The sequence below is a fragment of the Vigna angularis genome, chromosome 2, assembly GCF_016808095.1.
Source record: "Vigna angularis cultivar LongXiaoDou No.4 chromosome 2, ASM1680809v1, whole genome shotgun sequence".
In the NCBI taxonomy this organism is placed as follows: Eukaryota; Viridiplantae; Streptophyta; class Magnoliopsida; order Fabales; family Fabaceae; genus Vigna; species Vigna angularis.
The window spans coordinates 17,548,967-17,570,562 of record NC_068971.1 but is presented as its reverse complement, the minus strand read 5'-3'; the positions used below and the strand labels follow the sequence as shown (position 1 = coordinate 17,570,562).

The following is a 21,596-nucleotide window of genomic DNA, read 5'->3' as shown; positions in this document are numbered from 1 at the left end:
TACGTTAACTGGGTATGAATATAAGTAATATTGATTTTTTCAATTGAATACAGGATGAAGATTAGTACGTACCTATTTGTTTGATTTCCATATTTATCCTAATACTAATCTCCGTCTCCATTTAAGTTATTAAAATACTCATATTTTATTATATAATATAAAACACACATACACACTAAAAAAATGTTATTTAATGAAGGTATTTTTTTCAATTTGCAGGTACTTTTACTCTTTGCAAATTAATTTGTGGCATATCTGTGAAGATTTTCTGCAACTTTGGTATCATATTCAATTTGCAGTTGTTTTTCTGCAGAGGGTAAAGACCTCCTTTTCTGACTATTATTTTGTGGAAGTTTTAACTTCCTTTATTTTCAACTTTTTTATTACAAAAATTACCTGTATTTTTACTCTTTTTTTGTTTTGAATTAATATATGTTATTTAATTTGACAATTATACTGTAGATGTCTTAACCTTCTTCATATGTATTATTTAATTTGAAAGTTTATTACTTTATTTTGCTTGCAATATTTAATTTATGTCACTATTTGAGATAATAACATAAAAGTAATTTAAAATGAAACTTATCTTACAACTTAATCAATAATTATTCAAATTTATAATATTTATACATATAATTTTATCCTAAAATACATCATATACTTCCTAAAATAAATGTTTACTTTTGTTCCAGTGAGTCTCCATTTTAGGGTGCTGTAGAGGATCTCCATAAACCTTACTGGTACCGATCAACAAGAACCTCGCACCCACTCTCTTAGCAAGCCCAAGCACGTTCAAGGTCCCCACCACATTGGTCTTGTAGACACAATTAAGAACTCCAATTTCCCGTAACAATGGTTAGATCCTGAAAAGAAACTTAAATGCTAAAACAAAAATAAAAATAAAAAATTAAAAAAGGATATGATAGTCTTGACGGGATTGAACTTGTAATGGAGAGGGGAAGCAGGACAAGCAAGATGGTAGATCTGATCCACCTCCAACAGTAGAGGCTCCATGACGTCGTGTCGCATGACGTTCTCCTTCCTTCCAGTAAAGAAATTGCCCACCACGATAACAGTCCCCTCGCGTAATCAATCGATCCTACGAACCCCGCGCCACCTGTCACGACGATCCGAAGTCCTTTCCGTTTAATCCCCAGAGGTACCTTCCCCACCAAATGCACCACCGCCACGACGCGATGGTGGTACGCAAGAATCTTGGACTCGCGCTCGAAGTACGAGATCGGGAGCCGTTCGTAGGGGATGTGAGCGAGGAGGTGGAAGAGGAGGGGACGAGTATGAAGAAGATAGTGGCGATGACGACTCCGAGGACGACGAAGAGGAGTCGCTGCTCACGGAGCATGTAGTGAATCAGGCGAGTGACGGAGAGCCAGGGTTTGTTGGGCTTTGGCGAGTAGGCGTCATCGACGGGCTAGGCCTCATGCCCTCTGAAAATCAGTTCTGAGCCCATCCCTGTTTTGTTCTGAATCAATTCTGAAACCCTAGTCTCACATCAATAAAAAGAGAAAAGAATTATAAAGTGAACCAACGTATGAACCTGATGCCATTCCAACATATGAATGGGAGCTCCGTCGTCTGCTAGTCCACACAACCATTGCTCCGTCTGCCTAGGGTTCTACGACTGCAAATCTGAAAGAGAAATGGAAAATGATCAATAGAAAGGGGAAATGAAAGAAATGAATGAGAAGAGAAAATTAAAGAAGGAAGAAAGAAAGAAGATGAACGAGGAGAACAATAGCTTTGAGAGGGACGAAGGTCTAGCAGTCTGAAATTTTGAGAGAGGGGAAGAGGTTTGGGGGAAAGATGGAGAGTCAAAAAAATTGGAAGAATATGTTTACGGACAGATGGGTAAAAAAAATTAGGTTTAATTGCTTTCATTGTCCCTAGTTTGGCTACAACGTGTCAAAGTAGTCCATTCTTTTAAAAAAATTTCAATTACGTACAAACTTGGTTTAAAAGTATCAATTTCGTCCAAACGTATGTAAAATTTGTTTTAACCAAGTCCCTTCCGTTAAATTCACCAAAACAGACGTTAATTTTTTAGTTCTCTCTCCTCTGCTCCTCTGGACATTATAAAATAATATAATGATAATATAAAATATTATTTTGTTGAAGATGTACTGACACGTTGGTATGTTATTTTGTTAACAAATTGCGGCAGTAAAATAGATTTGATTAAATTGTTTTGATTCTTTATACATAATTACTTTAATATTTTTTTAAACTTCATCAAATACAATTCAATTTAAAATGAATATTACTTTTATTTTAAAATAAAATATTAAATTCGTGATAAAAATTATATTTCGCACAATATTTACAAACTATATTTATCATAAAAAAAAAATAAATACATGACAGTAAAATATTGCCACTTATATTATTATCTATGAATAAAAAACTAAATTAGTTAAGGCTAAAGTTATATCTTTCACGCAAAATATAAAAACTTTAAATTGTACATATTTACAAAAACATAGGTATTGATATCATCTTTCTCATTTATGAAAAAATCACACAAGATACAAAAATAATAATTACTCTCCAACCAAAACATTTAAAAACTCTAAAACTAAACATACTCTAATGCATATATGATTTAATAAATTTAACATAATTAGAAGTTTGTATTTTAAAAATCTAAAAAACTATCCATATAATTCATCTTGACTTCCTCTAATCATACAATAAGATGAATAAAATCATTCTACTTTTCCTATTTTGAATATTAAAAAATTATTCATATACTTATTAAATTTATTTCAATTAATATAAAGTTATTCACTTTAATAATTTTATATGTAATCATGTGTTTAAATAGTAAATAAAATATTTTTAATTAAATGTATTTTTTTCAAATATCGTTAAAATTAATTTATACACTTAATAATTTTACTTATATATCTTTATTCAAACAGTATAAAATACTACTTTCAATCACACATATTTTCTATAAACCAACGTGTCAGTACATCTTCAACAAAATAATATTCATCTTCAAATTTTCTAATAATTGCTTAATGTATTATTTTATATTATTTTATAATGTCCAGAGGAGCAGAGCAGAGAAGCAGAGGAGCAGAGGAGAGAGAACTAAAAAATTAACGTCTGTTTTGGTGAATTTAACATACGTTTGGACGAAATTGACACTTTTAAACCAAGTTTGTACGTAATTGAAATTTTTTTAAAAGAATGGACTACTTTGACACGTTGCAGCCAAACTAGGGACAATGCAAGCAATTAAACCAAAAAATTAAGTGTAACATTATGGCGGATAAACTTTAGGGTGAAATTTTAAGAGGAAAAAGATGTAAAAAATGTATTATTATTTGAAGAGGTTATAAACCCCTCTAGAAAATCATTTTATAATTTTGGCAAAATAACCTCCACTAGTAACGTTTTTTTAGTGACATAGTTTTATAAGATTTTTATTTCAGCTATTGTTTTCTTTTTTTTAATTATTTGGTTTACCATGAAATCAATTCATCTCCAAAACAATTTCTCTTTTATCATACCTTTTTGTTTCTCCTCTTTTTAATACTTTTATTTATTCTTAAAAATGTTTAACTCTCTCATATTAGTGTTCGATAACATATATCCTTCATTTACTAGGTAATATAAAAAATTTATGTTTTTTTATTCTTTCATTCTTAATTTTTGTTTCATTTGAAGAAATATTTTTGTTTTGATAAAACAAATTTCTTTATCTCTCAATAGTTTGATATCCGAAAAATTTTCTTGGATCTTTAAAGTATTTTTTATCTTATCATATTCTTAATTATATATTTGTTTTTCTATGCACACTTTCATTCAATGATGTATTCAATTGTTCTTAAAACACACATTTGATTTCTTTGTAATTGTTAGGCTTAATTACTCATATGAACTCCACTTTGGTGAGAGTGTATCAAGTTGATTCTCGCTTTAAATTTTTTTTAATTGCATCCTAACTTTTAGATCCTTTTTGGAAAAAAATAATTATCAACTACATTAATAGCATATCATGTATCAATATGTGTTTTTTTTTTTTCTAATTTTTAAATTTTTTTATTGTAAAATATTTTGTTGTCTCTATTATGACACGTGGCATTATCAATGTCGTGTGACAAGACACTACCACGTATCTGTGTCAAATATCATTGACTTAATTTATTATTTGTATAAATGTTATATTTATACTTTTATTAAAAATGATTTTTTAATATATTACATTATTGTATATTTTTAATCCATGTTTCATTAATGATGACTTGAACCACTAAATTTTAATATAAATATTAACATTATACAAATAATAAAATTCATCCAATTAAAAGACGGCTAAACTAATTATTTGTATAAATAGTATTAATTAACTTATTCATATAAAAAACATGAATTAATAATATATTAGTTTTAGATACTTGTTTTTTTTAAATACTTATACTTAATTAGTTTTAATTTTATTAAAATAATAATAATAAATTTGGTCCCAATTAAAAAAGGACAAAATTTATTATTTGTATAAATGGAATTAATTAATTTATTTTTATAAAAGAGCTTGAACTAATAATATATTAAATTTAAATACTTTCTCTTTTTGTAAAAATATTTATACTTAATTAGTTTTAATCTTATAAGAAAACATGGATTAACAAAACATAGGTTAATAATATACAATGATGTAATATATTAAAAATTCATTTTTAATAAAAATAGCAATATAACATTTATACGAATAATAAATTTTGTCTTAATTTGGACATAGACAATATTGTTTCATCTTAAGAAAAATTAGAACTAAATTAATTAAAAGAGATATATAAAAACTAAATTGAATAAAAAAAACATATATAATGATTAAATTGATACTTAATACTATCACATGCCATACCAAAGACTTGATACATGACAACAAAATTTTAAAAAAAGTTAAAAAGGAAATTTAAAAAAAAAAAAGCACATGTTGATCCATGACACCGTTAGTAATTTTTTTTTTTCTAAAAGGATCTAATCAAGTCAATTTTTCAAAACTTACGATGTACTTGTAACTTTTTTAAAAGTGGAGACTAACTTGACCCTTCCACCAAAGTAGAACCATTTGGGAACCATTTGAATAATTAAGCCGTATTTTTATTTTCATCACTTATAGAATATTGTTTTTGATGTTTTTTATATAATTACTTTTATTTTGTAACTCATTATTATAAGTGTAATTCTATCACTACAATTATATGAAAAAATTTACTATAATATAATAATTTAATGTTATTGTCATAAATCTTATTTATCACCACCAACATATATCAAAGTTCAAAAGATGAAAGTTGTATGTTAAATTTTAATTATTATTTGTTTAATCTTTGTTCTTTGTCGGATTTCATTCAAGTGGTGTATTATGATTTTTATTAGTGTATAAAAAAGAGATTTCGTTAGAATTAAAAAAATATAAGTAAAGAGACACTTAAAATATTTTTTTAATTGATTATCTATTTTTTTCAAAAAAAAATTTCAAATTTTATCGACTTTGTTTTATTAACTTTGCAAATTTAATACATGTTTTAGTCTCATGAAATTTTATTTGATACTCTCATTTGAAATGCATACCATTATAATTTTTTCCTAATGAAAATACATCATTTAGATATTTAATATTTTGGTAATATTATGTTTCCTTTCTAAATTTTTAATATTATTTTATAAAAATTAATTAATTGATATTGAAACATTATTGAAATATTAAGAAAATTGTACTAGACAATGAGACTTGAGTCTAACCACCTTCAATTCAAAACTTTAATGTAATGAGTTTAACAGGTTTCAATCCTTATATGATGCTTCACTTTCTCATTTCTATCCAATGTAGGACTTAGACGGTAAGATCCAGGAAAATAAAGGTTTTAAAAATAAAGTAGTTTTAAGACTTTGGGTTTTTGTTTGGAAATTAGTGTTCTTGAATGTATATTTTTTTTATAACATAATTGTTATGCTATTTCTTTATTTTTATATTTTTGTTTAGGGAAAAAGGGTCTTTTACCTTTATTTAATTGGTGTAGAAATTAATTAAGGGGTGGTTTGGTATTTAGAGAATTTTCATCTTCTTGGTTCTCATTTGTAAGCATTATGCTTAATTAGTTTGGCTGATTGAAAACCCTATTTTGGTGTTTTTATCGGAGACTCTTTTGCGTCCTATTATTGGGAGAATAACATGTCAATGATTGGATATGGATGATTCAAGTGATGTATTATATGTGTTTAAGGTATGTTTACATGAGTATGTGATTCTTAAATGCATGTATGATGTGTTAACTATGTTTCCACGTGATCTAGGGTTGATGTATGTATGTTTGAATGCCTGAATCATGTCCAGGATGTGTTTCGATTCGGCAATAATTGATTATCATTAGTTACAATCGATTATCTGCGCGTTGGTTTTGAGTGTGGTTTTGGGAATAATCGATTATCTAGGATGATAATCGATTATCCCTTCCTATGTGATGTTTCTGGGTAAACTTCACTGAGATAATCAATTATCTTAAATGATAATAGATTATCATAGTGCATTTTGGTGAAAAATGGCAAATTTGATGAAGAATGGACGTGAACCAAGCTTGAGGAGCTGTGAACATGATGATAATCAGAGATTGAGGTTAGTGGTTATGTTTAGGGTCACTTTGACTTGTGGTTGAGAGTGGAGCATAAGTGAGTGTTGGGATGTACTTGAGTATGTGATTGATGAGCATGGGAGTGGAGGATAAGTCTACTTGTTGTACCTCGTAAATCCTAGTTCTATCTGCGGATAGGTGCTTCATTTTGCCTTGTGTGCATTGGAAGGAGATGATCTGTAGGGGAGGCTACAAATGTCCTGTAGGGGAGGCTACATGTGGGTTGTAAGAGTGGCTATAGTTGGTGAGGTAAGATACAAGAGTGAGATGAACTCTTTCCACTATGGTATTATGGTACGGTGATGCACATGGTGTTGTTCATGACTGGGATAGTCATGATGGTGGTGTATCTATGATGATGATGGTACTTGAGATGTTCCATGTTATGTTATTTTGATAGTGGTGTTACTATAATGGTTATAGTAAGTACTTAGCATGGGTGCTAATGAGTGGATAGACCAAGGGTCTATGTGTGAGATGTTAGCGATGACATCAAGGGTTAAAGATCAAGGATCAGAGATCGAGTAATTCAGTATGATTGAATTGTTTATGCTAGAGGATTAGGAATCCTATTGTTATTACTACTATGTATGGGGTGTTTAATTATGGTTGATATAATCAGAAAGTATGTATCTTGTTGTGTGTTTGATTATGGTTGATATAATCAGAAGATATATATCTTGTTGTGTGTTTGATTATAGTTGATATAATCAGTATGTATGTATCTTATTGTTATGATTGTTTTATCGATAGCTTACCCCAAACATGTTTATGTTTGTGTGTTTGTGAATGAAATTATCAGTGATGATCATATAATTTGTTATACGTGAGCAAATAATGTTACATATGTTCCAGAGGCGTGATTGACTTGAGAGAAGATGAGAAATAACCTTGGGATTCATTTAAAGCTATTTTGTTTTACAAGTTAAGACATTATAATTGGAGTATTTCCTTCGTTGTTTTATTACTCGAAATAATGTAATTGGATAATGTTTTCTTTAAGTATGTTTCTGCGCTATGATAAATTTTGAATTTTAGCGATTTTTAATAACTCGTGACATCTTAGAAATCGGAGTACTACATAGTCTCATTTAGATTCCTAACAAATATACTTCGGGTAGTTTGAACGTAAGCATACAATACTCAGACATTTGTATGTTGAACTATATTAAATTCTTATGTTGTTTATTTCTCTCTTTTCTTTTATTGTCTTCTTCCTAATACCTACCTGGTTGCCATCCCTAGCGGAAGAGCGATGACACTGGAAGAAGAAGGTCAAGTGGGGGAGATGGGTGCACTAGTAGAGGAAAGAGGCATCGATGGAGGTGGAGGAAGAAGATGTGCTGATGGAGATGGAGGAAGAAGATGAAGGAAGAATATAAGGTAAATGAGTCATTTCACAGATTTATTGGGTGGAAGAAGCTGCCTTAAGAACATTTGAAGTCCAAAAGTCCAATGTATTTTCTTTCCAACAGACCAAACTGGTATATTTTTTTCTCCATTCTTAATCATATGTCTAGACAATTTGGGTACAGGAACCTTATTATTTGCCTAGGCAAAGGAAATACCACTTTTTATTATTATTATTAGTCTTATTATACAAATATATTTATTGGACAGATTTTGTTGGACAAAAATTATGTCATGCACCTTTATTGGACAGAGATTTGTCCTGTCAAGTATTTTGTGTTGGTTTCTTGGGTAAGTTTTGCATTTAAGGATTACCAAGATTAATCTAACTTTGATTACAATAATAGCACTCGAAGCACCAATGATCATGCATCTAAGTTCTTTCCCTAGGCATCCATTAAGTTATATGTTCTTGGTTGCACCATGTACCTTGTGAAACAGTCCAGAAAAATATCAAAGTAAAATCCCTGTGCCGCTTATGATGATGGTATAGTCTAAATGAATTTGGTAATCAAATATTTAATTTGATAGAATAGGGCATGAAGGATCAAATTTGTGGCCTTGATCCCCTTCATAATGACACAAAATAGGTTGCAAGCCACTGTAATGTATGTTCCCTTAGATTAAAAAAGAAATGAATGCATTAAACTATCAACTAACATTTATCAAATACAATACAATGCAAGCAAGCAAGAAACCAACCTAAACTTGGAAGGTGAAGTTGCATTACCTTAATTGACTTGTGGTGAAGGGAAAAAACGTTTTGCCAGCCATTGGAAGGGTCTCAACAGTTGAGCTCTTTTCTTGCGCCAGAACCAAATGGCAGCATTGTATTGTTCGTTGCGAATTATTCGTGTGGCTTCCTTCCAATCATACTTTTCCATCTCTTCACGCGCAGCTTTTGCCATGGTTTCCCTCAACACTTTGTTGTGCAAAAGTGGCTTTAGTTTACTCAAGCAATCTTCAAGATCTCCAGGATTATACAAATAGCTAGTTTTTCCGTCTTGATCTGCAGGGATTATATCAGGAATACCTCCCGCACGTGCCGCCACCACAGGTATCCCTGAAGACATGGCCTCCAAAACCACAAAACCAAGTGTCTCTGACTCTGAAGGCATGACAAACACATCTCCACTAGCATATGCTTGGGACAGTTCTTCCCCTCTTAGCATTCCAGTGAACACTGCAGGCATACCTTTAAACATTTTCTCTAGCTCCTCCCTGGTAGTTAACTCATATTACTAGAACTTGCCAAAGTCTTTATTTATGTTTAACATTGCTTTATGTTGTAGTTAGAGAAAATATCTTTAGAATCTTTTTAATTGGAGAAAATAGATATATAATCTTTTATTTTATTTTGTTTTTCTAGTTTTCATATTTCTCTTTTTAGAAGAATTAGATTATTACAAATAGAGGATATGAGAATGTATTTTTCATGATTGGGAATAATAAATCACTCTTATTTTCGACTCTTTATCTATGGAGTTAGGGGAGTATAATATATATAATAGAAGCATGACACGTGGACTAAAGGCACCAGAAAGCACCAGACGGGTTTTTCTTAAAGAAGGGGTGTTACTGTCAGAACTAGTCACCTGTATGGTCCATCACCAATGAAAGCGATTCGGGCTTCAGGAAGCCTATCCATGAGCCTGCCAAAAGCAATGAGTGCCCTTTTAGCTCTGGTAAGTCAATAACCGACAATGAGCAGTTTTTGCTGCTATTCCAGTTTATATGCTGAATTTTTAAGATTGACTGGAATCTTGAATGCAAATACTTCTCTAAGTTATGAAAACTTCATAATGATGTTCCCTACCTTTTGAGAAAATCTAAACTCTTCTCTACTCCAAGCCGTCCAACATGAACTATCAAGGGTTTCTCAGGTTCACCATTGCTGTATGACAATGTTTAAGGATAAGATGAAATGTCATCATTACCAAAACCTGAACACAAGTAAAAAAAGGAAAAAAGGATAGTCCAAACCTTAGTCTTAATCGCATTTCATATGAACGGTATCGGGGATGGAATTTTTCAGAATCAACACCCTTGTTCCAAAGTCGAATCTTGTTAGCTGGATTTCAAGAAGGGAACGACTCCGTCAAAAGCATAACAGTAAGCATGCCAGGAAATGAATATTTTCAGATGCTATTACCAACTACGAATATGTTAAAAGACTAGATGAGAGGATTTTATGTTCACCTGCTGTGACTCTAGCTGCTAGGAGATCCCCTGCTATGGCAGCAGATGGAACCAGAGTCAGATCAGCTGCTCTGTGAAGAAATTCTGCGTCAACAAAAAAGGTTAATGTTATATTTACCAATATTTGAGTCCGAATTAGGAAGAACAAGAAAGAAAGTATACATACTTATGATCAACCACATGGGTTTCACCAACCAGCTAAAGGTATATCTTGGAATGTACCTGAAAACTAAACAAGATCAGCCATAAGTAATACATGATTTAAGCAGTTCTGGCATCATAGGATCATGTCATATCAGAATAAATATAAGCGGAATTGACATGTGATAAGTGTGATAATAACTTGTTTTATCATGCACTGAACCTCTTTATGTGTATTCACGCTATGAACTCTTTGCATTTTGGTATTAAAAGTCATATTTAAACATTTTTTTGTTATAGAAGTGATTGCTACTTATCATGTTTTTTAGAGAAATGGAAAATTGAAGCCATGGAAGATTGTAGTCAACTCTGGCCCCTCTCCCAACTACCAAAAGCCTTGCCCGACAAGAGTGTAGACATGTTCGCTGGGCTAATCCAACTTTCTGCATTGATTTTAAAGTAGACTCTTGCCCGGCAAAAGTCTACCTTTTGGAAGTGAACTAAAAAGTGAAAACTTAAAGTGTTGCAATATACTTTTGGAGGGAGAACACAAAAAACACCTTAGGGAGCTGCTGCACGAGAGAAAATGCCTAGCAGGGACTTCCAAAGCTCGTCATTCTCTTTGCAAATTTTTTTTACTCATAATGGCTTAGAGTAGCCAACTCCCCCTTTCATTAAGGTTGTATGTGATGAATCTCTTTTATGTATAGTTTTTCATTTGTAATATAAATCTTTTCACAGTGTTATTTCTTGATGCTTAAGTACATGGCTTAATCATCCATGCTTTGGGTTGTTTTTAAACATTGGAAAACAATTTAGAACTTGTTCCTCTAGACTCATCAACTTAGGGTATAATAATAGACATAATATATTATCTCTGTGAAGCATTCTATAACACTTGATCCACATGCAAACTTTGTGTAAGAACTAAGAAATTGGTATTTTTGCATTAAAGTTTAGAACTCGCCTCTAAGGAATTAGGGTTAGTGAGCTTTTTGTATGAATGTTGGAGTCATCTTAGAGATGTACTGGATAGAGAAAGTGTACTGAGATGAATTCATGAAATCCAACTTGATGAATCTTTATCCTAGTCAGGTTATATAATCCAAAGTTTGGTTGTTTTGATTGTTTTAATCTATAATTACCTCACCCTCTAATTCTAATGAATCTCTGTTTTTAAGTCTTTAGTCAAAAACTAGTAAAATTTCACATTGAACACACAAATCTCTTAGGAAATGATATTTGAACTTTCAAATACTACTTGTATGAATAGTATACCTGCCAAAGAGTTAATAACAGGCAAATTAAAATGGTAAATACATTCAGAAAATATGTAACTTGAATAGAACTCACACAGGTACATGGGTGTGGTAGGACATGACAATAGGAACACACAATAGTTTTGCAATGATAAGAGCTCCAAAAACCTGAAAGTAAGCCAGCATTAGATATGTTATGTGACAAATAAGTCATATACTAACCCGAAAAAATATAACAAATGAGAAGATAGAGGAATTGCAGACCAACCATTATGCCTGGCGAAGATGCATGAATTATGTCAGGCTTAAACCGGGCTACCTCTGAAATTATTCTTGGACTAAGTGCCAAGGAGAGGGGTACCTTCTGATACAATGGGCAGGGAAAGCTGCATTTCTCAATGTGGTTTGGTATAAATGCAAATTATTAGTATAAAAAGCATGGTCGTGCTAGTTGCAGGAAAAAGTGTTGATTGTGTAAAAAGCAAATAAAATCTTGCAATCTTAGAAATTACAATGGTTATAAACACAAATTTCATATGCTTGTTTTTCTCTTCTTTCTCACATAGAAAACCTTGTAATTACATTAGGATATTTATGATTCTTGCGATTATTACATTAACTCTATAATAGAGTCTCCACTATGTAATTCATGCACAGATATTTCCTCATACGTATCCACGATAGTAATCATATCCTTAGAGAGCATCTCAAATTGAATCAATAATACTAGGAAGGGATGATAATAGAAAATGTCAAAATGTCTCCACATACTAAATCGGATATCAAAATATCAAAAATCCTAAAGCGATGATAGTAGAGAAATTTAAGACTGAGTGCACAAATATATAACAGCAGAATATGAGGCAAGGGAATGACAGTTGACAAATTTATGCACCGAATAAAAGTAAGAAACAATAACTAACCTCACGACAGAAGGATAAAAGAATTGTGATTTAAAGCAAAAATGAGTATTACAAGTAGAACAAAGGATTGAGAAAGTGAAAAATGAGCCAAGAAACTTAAAGAGATCAGTGTTAGCAACCTCCAAGATCCAATTAATTTGGCTCCATAAAATTCCTGGGGCACTCCCTCATGTGTTGTCACAACCATCACCTATAACAGACAAATAAACATAAAAGTTAGCATGTAATGTAAAAGAAAAAAAAATACAGGACAAATGTTTCAACACTATGACTATAATGCGCAGAAGCTATCTAATCTAAATTGAGTTTTTTCGATAATGTACATATAAAGGAAATAAATATGTGCGTACATAGAAACATAAGTACAAAAAGTTACCTCATCTCCCATTTCGCGAAGGCATTTGATGAAGTTTTGAAACCGGTTTTTGTATCCTGAGACATATCTGCAAAATAGACATAATTTTGAAAACACATTTTTCCTGAATTCATATGCTGCTAATACCACACATCTTCCGAAGAATGAATAATGCAGAGTATAGCTCAAACGTATTTGGAGTGCAATGAAGAGAGAAGCTAGAACCTCGGTGGAGCAATTGTTCATCAACTTTCCTACCGTTAATGTATAGGTACATATATGTTTGGATATACTAAAACTATTTCACTCCAAGTATTCGGAAATCTAAGATGCAGCACGATAAAATTGCTAACATCAAACGTTTCTGATTGTTAAACTATGCTAATCAATTTGACAATCTTAATTCCAACGGACCACCATTTAAATCCAACTTCATAACAGAATATGCAACACAAAGACTGAGTACAGTAGCAACGGTGTTAAAAGACAAAAATACTCAAAAACTGTTTCTCTATTATAGTATTATTTATAAAGAAGTAAATTTAAACCTAACTCATTCTCAAGTGGAGATTACCTCTACTTATATATTGTAAATTAGTATTATTTTTAGTGGACATATGATCTTCAATAGTGTTGTCAACACATTACCCTATACATAAATTCTGATTAACCAAATATGGAACTTTGGCATCATCAAAGCCTATGACTAGTGTTTTTTAATTGAGATACAGACCCAGTAACATTGTAATTCACTATATTGCAAACAATTGTGGACAAATGCAACAACTGATACATTTGCAGAGACCTCAAAAACACCTCAACATTACGGTAAAAATTGCAGCTGGAAGCTGCAACTTAAAACCATGGCCATGTCACTTGACATAAAACTACACACTAACTTGGTCAATTCATCAAACGCCACAAAGTCAAGCCATACCACCACGTTGATTCGTTGAGCACAGCATGACATTTGCGCTGTTAATACGCTTTTTAATTTGCCTTCATGGCGTTGTATGCTACAAACTAACAAAAGAACAAATGAAGAAGAAAAACAACCAATGCAAAAGGCAACGAGGTATATCAAACACCACGCATGCAATGAAGCATTGGACACTACGCACAACCAAGAGAAAATCAAAAGCAGCAACAAAGGGGACTCACGCAAAGGGAGAAGGTTCAACGAAGAGAGCAATTCTCCGAGGCCTTGAATTGTTCTCATTATCGGAGCATAGCAAAGCACCCTCGTTCTCCCCTTCTCCATGAGAATCAACCTCTGCCGTGGTGATATTTCCAGCCTCAAGCACAAAACTTTTTCCACCCCTCATAGCTTTCAACCCCTGCAAAGAGCACAACCGTGCTTCTCTGCAAGAAAGAGTGAAGGGTTTTAATCCTGAGGACTTAAAACGTTGAAATCTAGCACGATGGGGAGAAGACGATGAGGAACAAGAAGAAGAGGTAGTGGTAGATGAACAAAAGGGTGGAGAAAAGAAGGGACTTGTAGTGAATGCAATGGCTTTCATGGTTGTCAAGCTGCTATATACGATGTACGAGGAACAAGCTTTTGAATTTGGATAGAATAGTATCCTACTAAAGTGATTGTGTCGGAAGAGAGAGAATAATCCAACGAAGTTGAAAAGGAATCTACGGATGCAAGGTATAATAATGCTATTACAAATTATTCACTTTTTTCTCTATAGGACAAATTTTTTTCCTCCACCTTCTGAAACAATTCATGCCCAGTGAAAAAGTTATGAACAGGGTTCTGTTTCTCCCGCCTAACGGTGGTGACGCATACAAAGGAGCTTATTTTGTGTGCAGAGATGTTGCAGATCACTGATATTTTATCACAATTTGTTACACTGTGGTGGGTATTGGTTTTGACTTCCATTTAATCCACTAACTTAGATAGTTATAATAAGTTGATATGATGCATTTAACACTGTAATTTTGGATTCGGATAGGATAAGATATAATGTCATATATATATATATATATATATGGGTTTTCAAAATTCGTACTTACATTATACAAAAATTCTTATATAGATTTTAAGTTTTAAGGTTAAGAATATTTGAATAATTTTTATTTTTAAAACTAAAAAACTTAAACCCTTACTTACCTGAATCTCTTATCTCTCAACCTTTATCCTAACATTCTCTCTGTCATTTCTAAAGTAGTCTCAACTGAAAAAATCAGAAACACTCACCTAACCCTAATTCAGATTCCTCATTATCCAATTTATTTTTCTCTCATCTCCATCCTCTCTCACATCACACACAACAACCCGTGACATCGCAATTTGTTGTTCTTGCTCTATTCGTTCATTTGTTTACCACTTTAATAACAAAATAATTGATGATGTTGATGTTGATTTTTGATTGGAGGGTTGTGCTATATCTTTTCCCTTCTGATTATTATTAAATTGGTAAAAAAACTAAAGTCTACAATAATTTCAATAATTTCAAAACTAAAAAAAAAAAAGAAACTCCAGAAGACATTAGCATAAACTCATAATAGTTGCAAAGCATTTAGTTTCTTAATACCAATTTTGATAAAATCATAGAGATGAGGAGTAGAAGTTAAACTATGAGCCACGACAAATGATAAATCAAAATGACAACATCATTTTTATAATTTTGATAAAATCATAGAAATGAAAGGAGTAGAAGTTAAACTATGAGCGTGATGGTAACAAATTTATTAAGTTTAAATTTCAATTTGAAATTCAGTACATATGATAAATTAGAATGACAACGTCATGTTTGTATTGACCAAACAAGTTGGAGATGTGAATTGTTTAAAATAAACTTACATGATATAATTTACTTTGGAAAATAATTTTCTAGTCCAACCGAGAGCTAACAGGTTCATTATGACTAGTTTACTAATTTTTGGTTGATTTTTAATTAGTTGGTGGAGTTCAGCAGAGACCATGGGAGAAATAGAAAATGTCGTGGAGTTCAGTAAACCTTACCTTAGAGACGCAATAGTGCTGCGGATGTCGGGAGACGATGGTGTCAACGGCATGGAGGCGATGGCGAGCGTTGACGATGTTAAGGTGTTGGCTAGTAGGAGTGTGCATGCAAAGATGAGAGAGTGTTCGAAAATGAAGTGAAAGCTACGAATGAAATGAAGGGAAACTGAAATTAGGGATTTACGACTATTATGACATGTAAGTAACCAACAATCATAGTAGAGTCTTACTATGATAGGTCTTCTAAAACCTGTCATAATATGTTTTCATCATAATATTAATTTTGCCACCGCATCCTATTTACTATGATAGGTGGCTTTTACTTGTCATAATACATATAACTTTTATTACAAAAATGTCATCACTACACCTATTATGACAGATTTCCTAAAGTACGTCATAATATCTTTTAGTTTTATTACGAAATTCTACCGATCAATGTATTATGATAGGTGGATTTCACCTATCATAATAAGTCATCATGGAAAGCTCTTTTTCCACTAGTGATACAATATGAAGTACTAAAAAGAAAATATAAAGAGTCACATAACACATTTCTATTGAAAAAAAAATTACATATAAGATTTATTACATCCAATTCTATTAGTTACTTTTCTACCTTCGAAATATAAAAAATGGTAAAGAGAATGACAAGGTTGAAGTGATAAATCATTTTTTAACTCCTTTCTCATAGCAACTTTTCTCAAGATCTCTGGGTTAAATATTACCTTTTCAACAACTCCTAAAACGTGATTTGTCACTTAACAATCATAACTATCAGTGGATGAGAGGTCATTTTTTAAATAATGTTAACTTCATTTATTCATTAAGTATTTTTTGTCCAACAATTATAATGCTCTTCTCATTAGTTGAAAGTTTTGGTTGTTGGGTGAGGAGATCCTGAAATGACTTCCTTTCTTTGCCTTCAAAGTTTTCACTTTTCTACAAAAAATTATACAAATGATAGTAACTTTTATCTCTAAAAATGTTAAACCATAAATTTGACATGAAATAAAAAAAAAATTCATGACATAGAGAAGAATGAAAAGGTCTAATTAATATGCTAAAATAAGTTATTATCACACTTTTTAAGCAAATAAGGAATAATAACGTTGGAATTTGACTGAAGCCAACCCTTGAAGCATGAACATATGTGAAGGTATGAGATATACACCTCTCAACACTAGCAAAGTTACCATAAATTTGTTAATATGATAAAGAGATGCCAATATTCTCAACACATTACCATTGAAGAGTGAACTTGGATCTCAGACATGATTTAGAATCTCACACATTCTAAAGCTTTGACTTGCTTTGCTCAAAATGATAATGTGAGAAAAGGCTAAGGATATGGTGGATACATATGAGATCGTGATCAAGTTCAAAGTTTACATATTAATAACTCAATTGTAAAAGGTCAGTCATCTACAAATTAATCATGAGAGGACAATCTAAATACTAATAATTGGTCATAAAAACTTCTTCATCCTAAAACAATAGAACAAAAGGGTCACCAACTCAGTACATTAATTAGCTTTCTAACCTATGGAACTTGTGTACCTACCTACTCTTGAGTTTATTAGCACACTAACATTAGTTGAATATCTTAAATAAGCAAAATCAAATTCAATACATAACAACTTAACTATTCACTTTAGTAGAGCTTAAGGAATACAATCACGAAATAAAAAGTATTATCTTTTTATTCAACTCTATTTATGAGAATTAGATATGTTAAAATAAATTCTAACCTGTGAACCAATCTAATTCACCATAGATTTGAATTAAGTTGGGGTGAAAATTTTTAGTTTTTTTAAAGAGGGTTGAAATGAACCTAGTTTACTTAACCCATGGTTAAACAGGTTCGAGTCTGGTTGACCTATCACTAGTAAAATAATATAATATATCACGAGTTTTTTTTCCTGACGATTTCAAAAACCTCTATTAACTTCATGCAGTTTTAATAAAAACCCCAATTAAGTTTTAATTTCTTTTTTTAAAATAAAATTTCCGACGGTTTGATACGCAGAACCGCAACTAAGCTTTTTGTATTTCTTATTTTAAATTAATTTTCGGCGGTTTTTTATAAACTGCTTGTAAGTGTTAATATTTTGCAGCTTTCCTTTTCTTTTTTTCACAACTTCGAGTATTTACGTATCCCTGCATAGTCTTCATTTTTCTTTCTTTCCTTCTTAGCTTCCCTTATCCCTAACCCTTCTTATTCAAATTTCTCAACACCTTTCACATTTTTTTGTCGATCTTTCTTCAGAACCGCTATCGTCGGTTATCACTTATTATTTTCCTCTGCCACTTATTTAGGTCAGGTATGCGCCGCACACGAAACAACCCGCAACGACTTCTCTGGTGTAATCCGGCGTTGGCCTAGCCGCCAACGATGCCACTGTTAGGTATCAGTCATACGACACAAGCACACACAACAAAGAATAAAGATGAGAAAATTTAGACTAGGCAAATAACTAGAAATTTTATACTATGAGGAGAAATTACAACACTCTTAAGAATTCCTCAATTGCTTAAAAGCAAGAGAACTAAAGAAGGAAGAGAAGAGAATGGGATGAGGAAAGGGGAACCTTAACCTCTCTTTTATAACCAAAGGAGGAAGTCCCTTACAACGTTTTACTAGATGTGGGACTTCTCTCCTTCACAATCTCCCACTTGAAGATTTTGATTAAACTAATCAAATCTTCACACCACATTTGCCATCCATGTTGCTTATGTTTCCAATAGATCGTAACAGGATCGAGTCTTCCTAAACTTGTTAGTATTGACCGGCTTTGTCATGACATCTGCTAGGTTTTCATCTGTGTGAATCTTTTGCATATCAACACTTCCTTCTTCCACTACTTCCCTCACAAAGTGATATCTTATTCCTATGTGCTTTGTCCTAGAATGAAAGGCTGGATTCTTTGCAATGTGCAAAGCACTTTGACTATCACAATACACAACAATTTGTTGTTGTTTGTGCCCAAGTTCCTCCATTATCCTTTTAATCCAAATAGCTTCCTTACATGCTTGAGTGGCTGCCATGTATTCAGCTTCTGTAGTAGACAGAGCTACAACATCTTGTAACTTGGATAACCAACTTATAGTCCCTCCAGCAATTGTAAACACATATCCAGTAGTAGATTTCCTTTTATCTAGATCACCTGCAAAATCTGAATCAACATAACCTCTGACAATTGATTCTGATCCTTTATAACATAATGCAACGTTTGATGTTCCTTTGATGTATCTAAGGATCCTCTTAACAGTATTCCAGTGCTCTCCACCAAAATTTCCCATGAATCTACTAACCACTCCCACTGCTTGAGCAATGTCCGGTCTTGTACAAATCATGGCATACATGAGGCTTCCTACTGCTGATGCATACGGTACACGAGACATTTCCATCCTCTCTGCTTCACTGCTAGGTATCATACTTGAGGATAACTTACAGTTGATAGGAAGTAGGGTAGAAATTGGCTTGCAATCTTGCATGTTGAAGCGTCGCAAGATCTTTAATAAATAGTTCTTCCGTGAAAGCCAAATCTTCCTATCTTTTCTGTCTCGGTGAATTTGCATCCCTAAAATCTAGTTTGCCGGTCCCAAGTCCTTCATATCAAACTCCCTAGCCAATTGTGCCTTCAGTTCTTGGATTAGAGCTTTGTTGGGGCCTACCACCAACATGTCATCCACATACAACAATAAAATAATAAAATCATTTTCTATAAACCTATTGTAATAAGTACAATGGTCTGAACTTAGTCTGTTGTATCCGAGGCTAATGATGAAGGAATCAAATCTCTTATACCAACACCTTGGCGCCTGCTTTAGACCGTATAGAGATTTGTTCAACCTGCAAACCAAGTTTTCTTTGCCTTTTTCTTCAAAACCTTCTGGTTGGAGCATATATATTTCTTCTTCAAGTTCTCCATGAAGAAAAACAGTCTTTACATCCAATTGCTCTAGATGTAAATCAAATGCAGCACACATTGCAAGGACAATTCTGATTGTTGTTAGTCTAACGACTGGAGAGAAAATCTCGTTAAAATCAATGCCTTCTTTCTGAGCATATCCTTTAACTACCAATCTAGCATGATATCTTTCCACTTGATCATTGCCATCTTTCTTGATCTTATAAACCCATTTGCAACCAATGGCTTTTCGACCTTTTGGAAGTTCCACAAGATTCCATGTCTTGTTTCTATGAAGAGCTTCAATTTCTTCTTGCATTGCAGCCATCCACAGAGAAGCATCTAAACTAGTCACGGCCTCTTGAAAAATTGAAGGTTCTCCTTCTTCACTTAGGAGACAATATGCATCATGACTTGTGTCGCAACCGGAATCGCGACGGGACGACGATCCAAAAAGAAACGGGTTTGGAAAAGAGATGTGGAGTCGCCATCTGTCGCAACCGGAATCGCGACGGGACGACGATCCAAAAAGAAACGGGTTTGGAAAAGAGATTTGGAGTCGCCACCATAGTTTATTCTGGAAAACTACGGAAAAACCATAAAATAATAAGACACGGTCCACGAAAACCAGATTTTGGGTTCGGGAGTCGGTTACGTGTAGGGAAGGTATTAGCACCCTACAACGCCTGCCCGAAGGCAGTACCTTTAACTAAATGCACGAATATGATGTGGTTTTCAAAATGTTTAACTAGTCCCTAAAATAAAATTCTAAATAAACAAAATATATTTTTTAGTTTTTTGGGCCCGACAAGGATTGACCTTGCTCCTACGTATTCTCATTCAAAATGAGAAATCAGGGTTACGTAGTTCTTTCTGAAAGATTACTTGTAGCTGGGAATATTTTAGTATTTTTAATAAAGAAGGAAAAGGTTTTCTAGCACAAGGCCTACGCGAGCGGTCGCACGTGTGCTTAAACCTTTTCAAATATTTTTATTTGGTTTTTAACTTTTGTAAAAGAAAAGGAAAAAGTTTTTTAGCACAAGGCCTACGCGAGCGGTCGCACGTGTGCTTAAAACCTTTTCAAAATATTTTTATTTGATTTTTAACTTTTGTAAAAGAAAAGGAAAAGGTTTTTTAGCACAAGGCCTACGCGAGCGGTCGCACGTGTGCTTAAAACCTTTTCAAAATATTTTTATTTGATTTTTAACTTTTGTAAAAGAAAGGGAAAAGATTTTCAGCACAAGGCCTACGCGAGCGGTCGCACGTGTGCTTAAACCTTTTCAAAATATTTTTATTTGATTTTTAACTTTTGTAAAAGAAAGGGAAAAGATTTTCAGCACAAGGCCTACGCGAGCGGTCGCACGTGTGCTTAAACCTTTTCAAAATATTTTTATTTGATTTTTAACTTTTGTAAAAGAAAGGGAAAATATTTTCAGCACAAGGCCTACGCGAACGGTCGCACGTGTGCTTAAACCTTTTTCAAAATATTTTTATTTGATTTTTAACTTTTGTAAAAGAAAGGGAAAAGATTTTCAGCACAAGGCCTACGCGAGCGGTCGCACGTGTGCTTAAACCTTTTCAAAATATTTTTATTTGATTTTTAACTTTTGTAAAAGAAAGGGAAAAGATTTTCAGCACAAGGCCTACGCGAGCGGTCGCACGTGTGCTTAAACCTTTTCAAAATATTTTTTGTAATTTTTATGGAGAATAAAACAAACAAGTCTAACCGATATAAATAAAAACAAAAGCGCGTGGACTA

The 21,596-nt window shown here is 32.6% G+C and overlaps 1 protein-coding gene and 1 pseudogene across 1 annotated transcript; both read right to left on the bottom strand.

The window, feature by feature from the left end:
• Positions 1 to 566: 566 nt before the first annotated feature.
• Positions 567 to 1,562, bottom strand: LOC108329656 (UDP-glucuronic acid decarboxylase 2-like; annotated as a pseudogene).
• Positions 567 to 14,749, bottom strand: LOC108329655 (sulfoquinovosyl transferase SQD2). The gene is made up of 13 exons (XM_017563975.2): positions 14,111 to 14,749; positions 12,971 to 13,037; positions 12,714 to 12,784; positions 11,940 to 12,057; positions 11,766 to 11,839; positions 10,438 to 10,493; positions 10,272 to 10,355; positions 10,056 to 10,143; positions 9,889 to 9,966; positions 9,668 to 9,724; positions 8,803 to 9,293; positions 1,556 to 1,647; positions 567 to 1,470 (listed from the first exon to the last, which is right to left on the bottom strand). Exons 1-11 carry the CDS (start codon positions 14,467 to 14,469, stop codon positions 8,804 to 8,806), a joined length of 1,542 nt encoding a protein of 513 aa, XP_017419464.1. The 5' UTR covers positions 14,470 to 14,749; the 3' UTR covers positions 567 to 1,470; positions 1,556 to 1,647; position 8,803.
• Positions 14,750 to 21,596: the final 6,847 nt, after the last annotated feature.